Source organism: Sphaerodactylus townsendi, linkage group LG06 (genome assembly GCF_021028975.2).
Source record: "Sphaerodactylus townsendi isolate TG3544 linkage group LG06, MPM_Stown_v2.3, whole genome shotgun sequence".
NCBI lineage: Eukaryota > Metazoa > Chordata > Lepidosauria > Squamata > Sphaerodactylidae > Sphaerodactylus > Sphaerodactylus townsendi.
This window is the reverse complement of record NC_059430.1, coordinates 43,363,171-43,376,774: the sequence shown is the minus strand read 5'-3', so window position 1 is coordinate 43,376,774 and position 13,604 is coordinate 43,363,171. Positions and strand designations below refer to the sequence as shown.

The 13,604-nt window shown below is 41.5% G+C and overlaps 1 protein-coding gene across 1 annotated transcript in view; it reads right to left on the bottom strand.

Annotated features, from left to right (window-relative positions):
- Positions 1-8,086: 8,086 nt before the first annotated feature.
- GRIN2B (glutamate ionotropic receptor NMDA type subunit 2B) overlaps positions 8,087-13,604 on the bottom strand; it is a 375,653-nt gene continuing 370,135 nt past the window's right edge. The window contains exon 13 of the mRNA XM_048499864.1: positions 8,087-13,144. Coding sequence (XP_048355821.1) covers positions 11,246-13,144 — 1,899 coding nt within the window. The 3' untranslated portion in view covers positions 8,087-11,245. The remainder of the gene's footprint in view (positions 13,145-13,604) is intronic.

Here is a 13,604-nt window from a genome sequence, read left to right as displayed (position 1 = left end):
AGCTTACATTATCCATAAAAGTTCACCTCAGGGAGAAAAATTCTCCTGTTTAATTTAAAATTGGCCAAACATTGGCAAGGTTCTTTTTCTGCCAGGCAACTTTTGTTAGAAACTTCCCAACTACATTTTAAAGAATGGGAGCTTTCCAGACAATTGGTTTAGAGTACACTGACAGCCCAATCCTGTGCAGAGGGAAACTCACTTGAACCCACTGGGACCAGTAGGCCTAGACATACCTAAGTCTGCATAGCTCAGGCTATAACTGTGCAATTGTTACACAACTGCAGCATGGCTTTAAGACATCTACTTTCAAGCATTGCTTCTATTGCACAGGTAATCATATTTTCTGAGCACTCGGCCCACAACAATTAGCATGAATGCAGTGTGGACAAAATAAGTCTCAAGGCCCTCATTGGTTAGTACCTGTAAATGACAACCACCATTTTGTGAACTTCTGTCTTTTAGTGTTTCTTTGTTAAAAAGCTGCTGATTGCTGAGCAGTCTTTCAGTAGGCCTACTGCACTGATGGAGCAGCCATTCACTATTATTATAAAACTAAACTTAAGAAAACAACAAGATTTATTAATGACTGCTATTTTAAGAAGTTTGGTTTTTCAAAATATTCTTTGCTGGTTGTGCAGCTGCCTGAACACTGAGTGTTTAGGCAGCTCTTCTTAAAGCATGGCTGTCTTCCTTGCCCATCAGTTATTTGGGAGCAGGACATCATCTTACTGGTGCTGAGTTGGACCTATTACAAACACAGAACTAGAATATGAATAAAAATTAAGACGAAAGTAAACACAGCACTGTACACAAAGTGGCCAGTGTTCTTACTTATAGGGCCACTCCCCACTCACCATAAGCTGTGGGGTCACCTCTTTAAAAGACACGAGGAGGATGGACGTTCCCCACGTCACCAGCGCCCACTGCGCAGCTGCCCTTAATTTGCCGCTCTCCCACCTCCTTGTCGCATCAAATTAGGTCCTCTGAAAAGAGCAACATTTTCAAAAACCCCACAGGTGCCGCAGGGGGGTGGGGAACCTCGGCTGTTTACGCACGGCTGATTCGCTCTGACGCGCAGCTTCTGGCCAATCAGGAAACAGGAACCGCCATTTTGTTTAGGGAGGGTATTCCCGTCAGAAAGTGCTCGGAAATTGAGATGTGCGCACAACAAGACGTGCCAACATTGCTCTTTTTTGCTCGAGCTCCACTGTTTTGCAGCTTGGCAAAGTGCTGCTGAGCACAGGGTTGTCGGCGGTGTAAAACGAAACCGATATTTACTTTCATTTTTCTACCCAAGCAATTTGCAACAGGTAGCGATGTCAGCATGTGCAGACGTCTTAAAACAATGCGTTCAGCTTATTCAAATGAACTTTTCGGGTCAGCCACTCAAAATGGAGCCCTGCCTTCGGCTGGCTGCAACTCCCACGTGTAAATGATGCACACGCGTGCCAGCCAATCAGAACGCTCGATTGCCTCTTTGACTCTTGATGTGGAACCCTGCGCTATTTCCTGAATGGAAAATGAGTGGGGAACAAATGTCTCCGTTGTCAAAAGCCACGGAGGCTTTTCTACGAGGGGTTGTTGCAGGGTTGCACTCAGACGAGTTAAGTGGGGAGTGGCCCATAGATGCTAGGAGGTATACTGCAGAAGCAGCTTCCAGTTTGAGATGGAGATGACAACAGCCCTGCTATTAAATACGTTTATAAAAGAGGACATGGTTTTCTCTCTGAAGTATGCAATCCAGACCACAACATTCTATTTCAATATACAACTACATTTTCCCCACCAGACTCACCTTAAACATCTGTAAAATCCTGTTCGAGATAATTTGAGAAAAAGCATAATAAAAACTATAAAGGGTTCAAGATTCCAGTGTTATTAATTTTTACTATGAGACCTGACTGTGGGATGTAATATGGAGAGGTAAGATATTTGTAGAGTAACACACCCTACTTCTTCCCTTCCCAGAGAGAAGGGAACCACCAAGTCTTGTAGAGCACAGCCTCCTAGATCCTTAGGAGTTTCCCATATTAAACAGGGTTTCCAGTCAGATGGTTCTCTTGCCAAACCACAAAATGGCTATAGGAATGGGAAGGAGGGCAGCAATGTGCCTCCCACATTCATTCCCAAATGACTCTACGAGAGTGTGTCAAACTATTATATTGTCAGTAGATACCTTACATTATGTACACCATTCAGTGATGAAGTGCATTAACTTAAATCCAAACTGGTTATTCACAGCTGCACTCAGCTTACCATTAAAACTCTGTTCCAAATTTCATCCTTCTTAACACTGGAAAGTGGCAATGCTAGCAGTAGAAGCTGAACAAAAGAGGCACAAGCAAATAAGGATGGGGATAGGTTTGTCATAGTTTTGAGAGTCATCCAAAGGCCATTCAAATGCATCATTTACTCTCAGATACATACAACAGGTTAACCAATGATGTATGCATCACAAAGATTAGTAACGAGGCGGGGAGACATCTGGCAGCAAGCAAAACAAGGCAGGCACCAGGCTGTGAATAAGAAAGACAGAGCAGCAAAGCAAAGAGCTGTGCTGGAGGCATGGCACAGAGGAAGTGTATGGCATAATGAGAAGATGTTAATGTCACCAATCTCAACAGGAGAAATGCTATGTGCCCAAAAGGGAAGTCTAAATGTCTTTCCTATCTGTCTTCTGCTTTTTAAGAACAAGCACTTTCCCCTTCAAAATGGAATTCTTTATCCTAATTCCTGGAAGAAAATGCTTATACATTTCAACACATACATTTCCTATGTAGGCAAAATTTACTTCAACTTAAAATGTAATCCAGTTACATTTTATAGAAAGACTTCCCTCTGACTTCAGTGGAACTTGACTTCCATTTAATATTTTGGGGACTGAGGTGCTTGTCTGATGCTGGGAACAAATTTCAGAAATCTTGATTCAATTCCCATCTCAGCCATTGACTCAATGTGCCACCTTCAGCTAATTATGGCCATCAGATTCAGTTTCGTCTTTTACATATTCAACAATTACTTGCCTCTCACAAGTCCTTGTATGAAGCAGATGATTACAAAGCATACTTCTCATTACCACTCAAATCTTGTTAGCATTTGCATTTGACACAGTGGCTCACAGGGAGCCCAAGCTGGAAGGATCCAAGGGCCAACCTAAGTACACAACATGCACCTCTTCTGCCTACTTCCTGATCAAACCCCTACCTCCAGTGCAGTGCAGCAACAACCAACATGGTTATTGTCCTGGCAATTCCTCTCTGCCTATATCAATCACACAAGGCCAGAGAGAGAAAGATCAAGACTGTCCCAACATTTGTATACCGTCCTAAGCATCTTTTGCTTCTCAGAGACTAAGTCCCACTTCAGTCAGAAAAATACATGCCTCGGGTTTGGGCTGCTGGGAAGCCAAACAGATAAGATTGACCTTTAAACTGCTACATAAATGAAAGGCACTAACCATACTCTTTTAATAATCATCACATAACATTATGGTAGAAATCAGTATGAGGAAAACATGTTAACTGGATAGAGAACTGGTCAACCGAGGGACTTCAGTTAGCAGTTTACCATGGGGAACTGCTATTAAAGTTCTGTCCAGAGCAACAAATGAAAAAAGGCACAACAAAAATCTGTTAATTTTAATTGAAGAGGCAAGAAGGTTCAAAGGAACCAGATCACTTTATTTTAAGATATGGACAACTTTAAAAAGCTTGATATCCTCTATTTTTTTCCAAAAAAATGTCATGAAGATGGAAATGATTTGAAAATTTCCTACCAGTGGGAAGCAACTGTAAAAAGGTCAGCTATGATACCTTCTCACCATTTTTTTTCTGAAGGAAAATGGTGTTTGCTTTTCTACTTAGAAATCTATGGCTTGAGATACATGAATTCATTTCTGATTCTGATGTATGGTTTCCAATGTCTGCCATGCTATTCAAATCAGACACCAAATAATGGAACACAATTTGGAATACAACACTGGAGTCAAAGAAGAAATTGGATGTAATCAGTTGACACATAAACAATTGGTATATAATGTAATCAGCTAGTATATGTAAAATGATGTTGATAAAATTGCAAAAGATATAGAGATCTGCAACTACCCATTTATGGTCATATGGACAGGACTTAGAATTAATAACGCATTCATGTATTAATGAAAAAAAACCCTATTTGCTATTTTTGCTAGTTATCGAGAAAATGAGTAGAGAAACTTATTTAATCGCAGTTAATATTAGTTGTCAGGAAGCAATGCAGTTCAGTTATTAGTAATTGTGCCAACTGCTCAATCATATCAAATGTTTATTCATCATGGACTTTTCCCATTTTTCTTTTATGAAGGAGATATCCACACTGATGTTCAATTGTGTCACTGCCTGGCTGTTTATAGCTGCAACCCTAGGTCATAGTGAGAGAGATAAAATACATTCTGGGAATGTAGTAAGTGGTGAATATAATAACAAGAATATGTATCAAAGAATGCAGAATGGTATACATACAGTCATCCAATTTTGTCCTCACAAAGTCCCTGTGAGATATGCTGGGCTAAAAGAAAGTGATTTACCCAGGGCACCAAGTAAGTGTGATGGCTGTGCAGGGATCTGAGGCCTTGGTCCAAACCTAACATTCCAACACCTTGGAAGAACATAGCTAGAAATATCATTTTCACAAGCTCCCATATGTAATCATATCAATGTACACACACACACAAATAAAAAAAAGACGAGGAGAGAACTAAGATGCAGTGTAGGTAGAACCTAAAGATGAGGTAGCAAACTTCTGAAGACTGAAGTCCTTCATCAGAGTTTATGGTAGCAGTTGAACATAGGCAGTAAAGTCCTGACAGGAAAATCCCTTACAATAATTAAGTATGACAAAATATTACATTCTAGATGTGTTATGAGAAGAACTGGTGGAAGAACTGATAAAGAGACAATGGCCCGAAAATAATGGGGGAAGGAAGACATAGTCTTGAGATGACAGATGTTGCTCACATCCCAGGACAAGGAACAGAGAAACAACAATAGCAGCCAGAAATAAAGAAAAGAAGACTAAACCATCTAAAGGTGGGGATAGTGTGGTGTTTCAAATATAGACTCTCCAACATATGAGTATTTAGCGATCAATACAGGTTCTAATTAAAGAAACTATTAACACCCTTTCTTTCCCACCCGCCACCAGCCCCAAACCTCCCCCAACATGAGTCCCTTTCTTAGCACACACATAGAACATCCATATAAACTTCCCAAACCAGCAAGAGCAACCACTGAAACAACTTCAAACATCACAGACCAAGGAAAACCACAACTCATAAGTCAAATCCCCCAACCCTACCCCATGCCTTTGCTTAATATGGAAATACTGTACATATTTTAAAAAGTACCCTCTTCCCCCAACTTGAATATAGTTGCTGGAATTAGCTCCTATACACATATACAAGTATATTTACACATAACCGCAATCAAATAAGCGGATGATATAAATGGCACAACATGAATACTTAACATTAACAACGTTAAAAAATGTTGCATTGTTTCTGCTTTGAGAAAACGCATTGTTGAGATTAAAAAGAGTCAAAGGATTTGCTGAAATACACTGACTTTCATGTATGGGATATGACCACATGTACTCAGGCTGTTTATGAAATTATGTGACATCTACATATATTATTCAGCTTTTCAGGATGTGTGTGTGTGAGAATGGGTATGTGTGCATACACATGTGCATGTGTACATAACACCACTGCTTATGAAGTGAGATGCACCCGTACCATGGAATAGGTTGGACTTTCTAAGAGTTTAATGGTGGTGTTCATTACAACCTCTTGTAGGAAGTTAAAGTATATAATGAATACTGATAATGCAGATTTATTTTATCCTGACCAAATTGTTATGCTGAATCTGCAGGTGGGATGGATCCGAGATGAACCTGGCACATGGTAAAAAGGTTGTAGCAACCAACACAAGTCATGTCAAACAGCTTTGTGGTGGCGCAGCAAGTAAAAGCTAAACTACCAGCTGGGCATATGGTTAAACTTCAAGTTCAGGCAAAATTCATAATGGATAAACACAGTCCACTGACAGAATGATCCTATGAAGTTACTCCAGTTTATGTCCACTGATTTCAGGGACTCAGACTGGAGTAACTCTGTATAGGACTGCAGTCTATCAAACCCAAAACATGGATGTTTGCTGAAGGAGAAACAGACGCCTCTTTCTTCAAAGATAAGTTGCCTGAGTTCTAAGTCACCTTTGCCTTTAGATTAAAGAACTTAAGGTTTTAAAATGAGAACTACAGGAAACTTTAAAGGAGATTTGTCCCCCGCATAAATGCCTCTCCATTGCTATGGGTCTAGTATGCCAATTTGGCAGTGTGAACCGACCTTGGCTGTTACAGCCACATTCCATAGGGTAATATAGATAGTACTGTAAACAATAAAAAGAATCTATGGACATACAGAAGAGGGGAAAGGGGGTTTCAAACTAATTAATCATTTAAAAATGAGGAGGTTGGGTTTTATCTGAGGTTTATTTTGATGGACTCCAGAAAGGGAAACCCATCCATAATGGAAATGAAGTGATATGCCTGGAAATATAACTAGCGGTTATAACCCCAACCAGCTTTTCCTGTGGTGAGGATGTAGGGAATAGTAAGAACAAGAGATTATGGCTTGGAAGCCTATTTGGCTACAAAGTGGAAATAAGCCCTTGGGGGACAAAGGTGGTGTCCCGCTAATTACTTTCTTCGTATTTGAGCACAGTCCAGCAGAATAGTGTATCTATTCCACTTGGACAGTCCTAGTATATTCAATTTGTAGGGAAGCACTTATGGGAGAGAATATAAATAGCAGGTTAGATGGGTTTAGGTTTCTCTTCACAGGTCCTCAAGGGTCTGATCTTTCAGGTAGTTTCATGCACTTATCTCTGATGGATGTCAATGGAATGAAGACAACACAAGTCCCATTTTGGAGGCGTTGGGCATTACCAAGTGCAATCATGAACAACATGCCAACCCTTTCTGGAAAGCAAGGATGTTCCCATGTTAAAGTAATATTAAGAAAGTTACAGTAATATCAAGCAATATAAAGCATATAATTCTATTCTGACTATTATGGAATCAACAAAAGAACAGTGGAACAAAATGTTTCCTCCACAAAGCATCTATTTCATTAGAAGCTGTGAAACATTTGCAGGGCTATATAAAAAAACTGAAAATACTTCCAGTGGGGAAGAAGATTTGCAAAACAAACAAACAAAAGCAAAACAAAATTTAAAAAAAAGCTACTAAAACACCTAAACCCAAATTGGGATTGTAACTGATTTCTGCAGATACATGAGATACTCAGAGTTATATCAATAGTGAGAGTAGGCAGGTCGATATACTTTTTATAAACTGTAGATTAATGTTGAATGCAGGGGGATCACACAATTTAACAACACCTCCATTAACCATATCTGTGGAATACCACACATTATGGTATGGGGTATTGCTACATTAGCAGGTGTTCTATCACATCACCAAAGAATGCCAGAATGAGTGATCTTAGGTGACCCAGGAAGTTCAATAGTGTAAGAAGTTCATCACTTGCCCCCAACTTTTTTCTCTCTTAACCTTTTAGATGTACTACATCTGCATTTTCATGGATGTGGAAGAAAATATTTCTAAACTTCCTAATGGTGACCAATGGCAAAAGATCACAGATTGAAAAACAGACCAGGTACTCAGATACTGTCCCATGCACGAGGCAATAACCCAGAGTTCTTGGGAGCAGGGGCAGTGTGAGGGAATCCATGTCATGAAATTACAGAGAAATTAAGAAAATTTTTATATTTTCAAAGGAGGAAGCAAAAACTGTTTCTGAGGCAACTGACATTCAGTTTTGTGACATATAGTTTGAAATTCCATATAGGTCCTTTGGGGGATTTTTGGCAACAGGTTTGGGAAAAAATATTGCATGTCTCCAAACCACCATAAGCTGCACCTGCTGCTAAAGTTTCCCATCATGTTCACTTGATTATTTTGAGCAAAATAAACACTTAGAATTTTTGAACTGCAAAACCATAATCAATGTTACGTGTGTGAAAATGATCCAACCAACTCTGTTCCTCTTAGTAAAATTTCAAGGAAAAGGAAATCAACAAAAATGTTTATAACAAAACATAAATGGAAAATACCAAAAGGTTGATTTCACATGTTAAAAGATAAAAATCTCTGCAGATGGACTAACTCCAACAATTCTGTCTTTAAAGCAGACAAATTCACATTCTTAAAGCACTTTAATATTATCGCTCCTAAACACTATATATGTAAACATGTTTTCAATGTTCAAATTGAGCTAGGATCCAAGAAAAAGGTTGCAAGAAAACAAGAACCATGGTAAACTGTTACTCAGAACCACAATTCTGGAATCATTCTGAAAGTTCAGTTAGCATCTTTTTGGTTTGTTTTTCAGTTTAGTTTTCTCCGCAGTACCATTCTCTAATATTTTTGGTTTCGGCTAGGGGAATGAAATACTGAACCAGATGCCAGGAGATGGCTGATCAGTAAACCTAGCTGCTAATAAACCTTAAGAAGTACAGTAAACTGAAGAGATTTCCCAGTCCTAAGATTCCCAAACCAACATAACTTTGGAGAAATCCCTGTAGTGTTGGGTGATAGTCTAAACTGAACATTCAAAATGATGGTCCACTCCATCACCAAGGGAAAACAGCACATTGTCTCAAGACCCAGATACCATTTAAGGATGGTGGCATGGGGTATAGATTCAAGCGAGGGAGATGGTATGCTTCCATTTGAACATGAAAGCCCTGCTAGCAAGGCTTGAGGTGATGTACCACCATTTTCTAACCATGAAGAAAAAAGGTGACAGGTATTGATTAGAAAGAGGTATTCAATGCATGCAGTTTTGTCTCATTCTCCCCCACTTTGGCCTGGGCCCACATAAAATCACTTCCAGATTCGCAGCCTGAAAGTTATAGGGAAAAAACAACCTAAACTTTTCTCCTCTCCAAACCTGAATATTCACAAGAAGAGAAGCACTAGTTTGTACAAAATGCAATAGAAAAAAATATTTACAAATGAAATGAATACCTTCTCGATGGCCCTTGTTGGAGGATTCAGCCTCATCACTTTGTGTTCTGCAGATTGCTAAGCAAATATAGTGTTCCTTTTACATGGGAAAGAGGAGTGGAACTGAGAGGTGTTCGACTCCTCCAGCAACAGAGAGGGCAGCACATTTAACACTGATCTTCCATCATTTGCTCAGCGAATCCAGCAAGGGAGGGTTCCCATGTCACAAAATGTTCAGGCTCATCCCTACCCCATTTATGAAAAAAAACAAGGCCTTCTGTTGGCTTGAATGCAAGAAAGATATTAAGATAAACCCAACTGGAGTGTGGCGTGAAAGATACATGAGAGGAGAATCAGCTACAAGAAATGTGGCTTGAAAAAGAATGGCTGCTTCCAAAAGTTCAGGGTCTGTGTCTCTACATGCATTCAGTTCCATTGCAACGGGTCCCATATATCAGAAGAGCTCTTTTTATTGAGCCCTCCTGTTAGGAAAGTAGAACAGACCTAAGAAAAAGTGAGATGCTTTGCCACATGTTTGGGAAGCAACAGCAGACCTGTTGCCCTTACCTGAGGGTTCCTGCTGTAAATGAAACAATCTCATTTCTTCTACCAACCCTTCCATGTATGGAGTTTAACTTGCATTTACAGTGATTCCTTGGCAGGACAACTGCTGGTACCAGTTCCACATGCACTGAGAACAGGGCCAGGCCAACTCTAATGTTGCTAAAGACTACTGTTTGTTCAGCTCAGCACCTGCTGATCTTCGTAATTCTCTTCCCCAAATCTTTCCACTTCTACTCTCCAGTCCCTACCACAGCATCTGTGGGATCTGATGCTTCATCTCCTCATGCCCTGTGGAAGACAAGCCATGTATTTCCATAATGCTATATTATCAAATATAAGTATATATTCAATAAATACACATATACATATGTCTGAGTTGTGCAGCCAGATCCTTGTTCTGGCCCTGTTCCTGCCACTATCCACACCATTTCTCTCCTACTTTCTGTTCAGAGGAAGTACCTCATGATCCACCAGCAGAGAAAGCCTTTTCTATATTCTTCTTGCAAAATTACTTTGCATGATGGGCAAAATGAGGGAAGGATGACTGAGGCCTCCCTCCCTCTTATAGATTAAACCACTCAGAACAAAGTTTCCTGAATAGTGGAGTCTACGTTGCCAACTTGGCTTTGCTCTTGCACTGCAAAAGCTTGCTCTGCTGCGTTTGTCACATTAAAACTTCTTATTGAGCATAAAAACATTTTATGTAAATTGTTATTCATGTAAACTTCTGCATCAGCCAACCCACGTCTGAAATCTGATGAATTCAAAATCAACAAATTCTTCATGAATAAGATAAAACCTGGTGTTGGCCCCTCCCCTGGGATTTCCCACCCCAATGTAATTTTTCCAGTGCTTTTGCTAAAAGCTTCATTGGCATTCACTTCTGTCATTCCACTCACCCTTCAGAAGTGATTGTATTGGGTTATTATGACTAGACAAATAGCCAGGTGGCAATCATGTCAAACCTCCCCTTCCCACAGTAACAATATCCCAGTTTCATTACATTGTTTGTTCAGTATACACGCAGCTGCATATTTCAGCCTTTAACCCACAAAATCTTCATAAAAGTACTGAATGACTTTTTGCATGTAATCAAGACATATTGTATTAAGTTGATCCCACACTATTCATGCCCTGTTAATTTTGCTTAAAATTACAAATTTAAGAAGAATTATATCTTCTTTGTGGTCACTCCATCTCTTCTACTCTCCACCTCCTGATACATTCTCATATCTGAAAGAACTTTCTGTTTGATGCTAAGAAAACCCCAAACTCTGTGGCCATTGACCCCACTCATGTGTTGACCTCACTTCAAATATGCTCTGCCTTTCAAACAGTGAAAACACAAGCTAAGCTACTATACTTTGAGATGTGATGGCCTGAAAGAGAACTGTGAGTGGGGAAATGAAAAGAGATCAATGGGTGGGAGAGTGGGGAAAGAAAGAGGTGGCACTTCTCAACAGTACTGCCTAAGCAGAACTCCAGTATTCCACAATGAAAAGAAGAATAGCAGAAGAGTAGCAAATGGGAATTAGGTCTGAACCCACCACCTGACCCTCCCACGCTTCACATTTCCTGCACCAGCCCCTCCCATGCTCTTCCCCATCACTCAGACATCAGACTCAATACTAGAAAGTTTCTCATAAACATGCCCGTTGCTGGAGCCATTGAAAGCCCTGGGGTTTTTGTTGTTAGGCACACAGGGGTTGGACTGGTTCCCTATACAGATGTCCTTCTGGAAACGGGCTGGCACAGCCCCATGAAGGGCCGAGACCACCGGCTTGTTGGTGGTGACAATGGCTCGGAAGTCTGGCCTCACCTTGGGCCCCCCTGCCACCACAGGCTGCCTGAAGAAATAGGATTTGCTGCCGTGGAGCAAGCACTGGTCATCACCAAAAGTGGGGATGAAAGGGTTTTGTGTGACCCGGTCAGGGTAGAGCGACTTGCTGAGCATGTAACCACCACCAATGCCAGGATTGTTGTGGTGATGGTGGCTGGTGGTGGGCACTGAGGACTTGTTGTTGGCAAAGGTGGATTCACTTGCTGGCATCTCAAACATATGGGCATAGGGACTTCCCTCCAAAAAGCGACCCTTGTCCTTCAGGCTCACACTGCGGGGGGCCAGCGATGCATCTTCCTTTTGCAGATCCACAAATGTGTCATACGAATGCTGCCGGCGGAGCTTGTTGCGATTCTTCTTCTGCACCTTGGAGGCGGAGTTGGAAGGGCTCTGAGGATATTTGGTGGTGGAGGTGCTGGTTGCCACTGGAACAGGAGCAGATGGCTGATCCAGCTCTTGGAGGGAGTTGTCCTCACTGATGTCATAGAGGTTGCCTGCCTTCTTGCAAGCTTCACACCGGATACATGGCTGGCGGGTGGAGTTCTGTCCCACCACAGTTGAAGTATAGTTATGCAGCTTAGATGGGCAACTACGGCAATAATTTGCCCCTGGCCGTTCCTCCCAATCAAGATTGGTGAGGTTTTTCTCCCATGGTGCAGGTACCCCACTCACAACACTGTGCTTGTGCTCATTGTTTGCTCCAAAGTCTCCCGACCCGTGTTTGTGATGGGTTCTATTAGTACACGTCCCTACTCCCCCTATAGTGTCACGCTTGAAGTCATCTCCCCGCTCTTTATAAATATCTGTCAGATCCACATGTTCCCAGTGTGGTGAGTTCTCCTTTGCCCGGAACTGGTCCAAATAGAAGTCCCTTAGCCCTTCCTTGTCCCTGAAATAGCGCTTGTGGTCAGGAGAACGGGGACGCCGACGATAGGCCAGTTCAATTTCATCAAACTCCCTCCGTGACTTGGCTGAGGCTGGGCGCTTCTTTAGACTATCCTTGTACTGCTGTTTTCGCCTCTTTGCAGCATTACCTTCAATGTTGCCATAAGTCACTGTATGGGTGGATATGTCTGAGACATCCGAGCGGATCAAATCATCATGTGCCCCTCCTCCACTGTATCGGTCACTCTTAAAAGATAACTTGCCATAGAGGTCACCTAGCTGGCCATGTTTGGCCGGTGGCAAACCAATATCTAATGGCTTCTTACTGAGAGATCGAGGCTGTGCAGAGAAAGGTGGATTATCACAGTCATACAGTCCATCAATGGAGCTGGCACTACCTATGCTATGGGGGCGATGATGGTGGTGATAATGGTCTTGATAAACATTACTTTCCTTTAGCTGTAGATTGCCAAAGGTCCTTTCTACCTCACTAATGTAATCACTGAAAAGATTCTCTTCACAGGGGGGGTTGTTATAAGACTTGCAGTCAGAATGAGTGAAGCTGCGGCGGTGTTCAGAGATATCGTAGACAGATGATTCACGGCGGATGAAATCCAGGGCACTTTGTGGTGAGCCATTGACACCTGAAAGGTTTGCCATGTTCTTTGCAGTACGAAGCAGGCGCAAAATGTTAGAATGTGTATTGTTCATGGTGGCTGTGGGGGAGTTCATAGAAGAATGGCGGTCTTCAATAGCCACTCCATGGATGCAGCTGTAAATGCCCTGCAACAAAACAAAACAAGGAGAGGTCAGCAGACAAGTTACAGGCTTTACAGACTGAGATAAAAAGAGTAACAAGAAATCTTTTCCTCCCTGATAGAGCTCTATAGTGAACATTATAATGGTCCTGCTGGCACTAGAGACTTCCTTCCATATTTTGTGTATTTTCCTCTTTACATTCTGTAGTTTTGCCCTTCTTTTTTTATCTTTTTATCTATTATTTGATTTTTACCTTGCCCCTTCTCCAAAGAGCTCAGGGATGTTTACACATATGCAAACACACACAGACCCCACCACCTTCTTGTATGCCCAGCTCTCTGAGGCAGGTTAGGCTGGGATACAGCAGCTGGCTCAAGTCATTCAGTAAGGGCCAGCTCAGTCAAGACACGGGGAATTCTATGAGCGGAGTTCCCAGTATCTTTTGTATAAACCTCACACAGAAGGGTGGGGTGGGGCAGTAAAA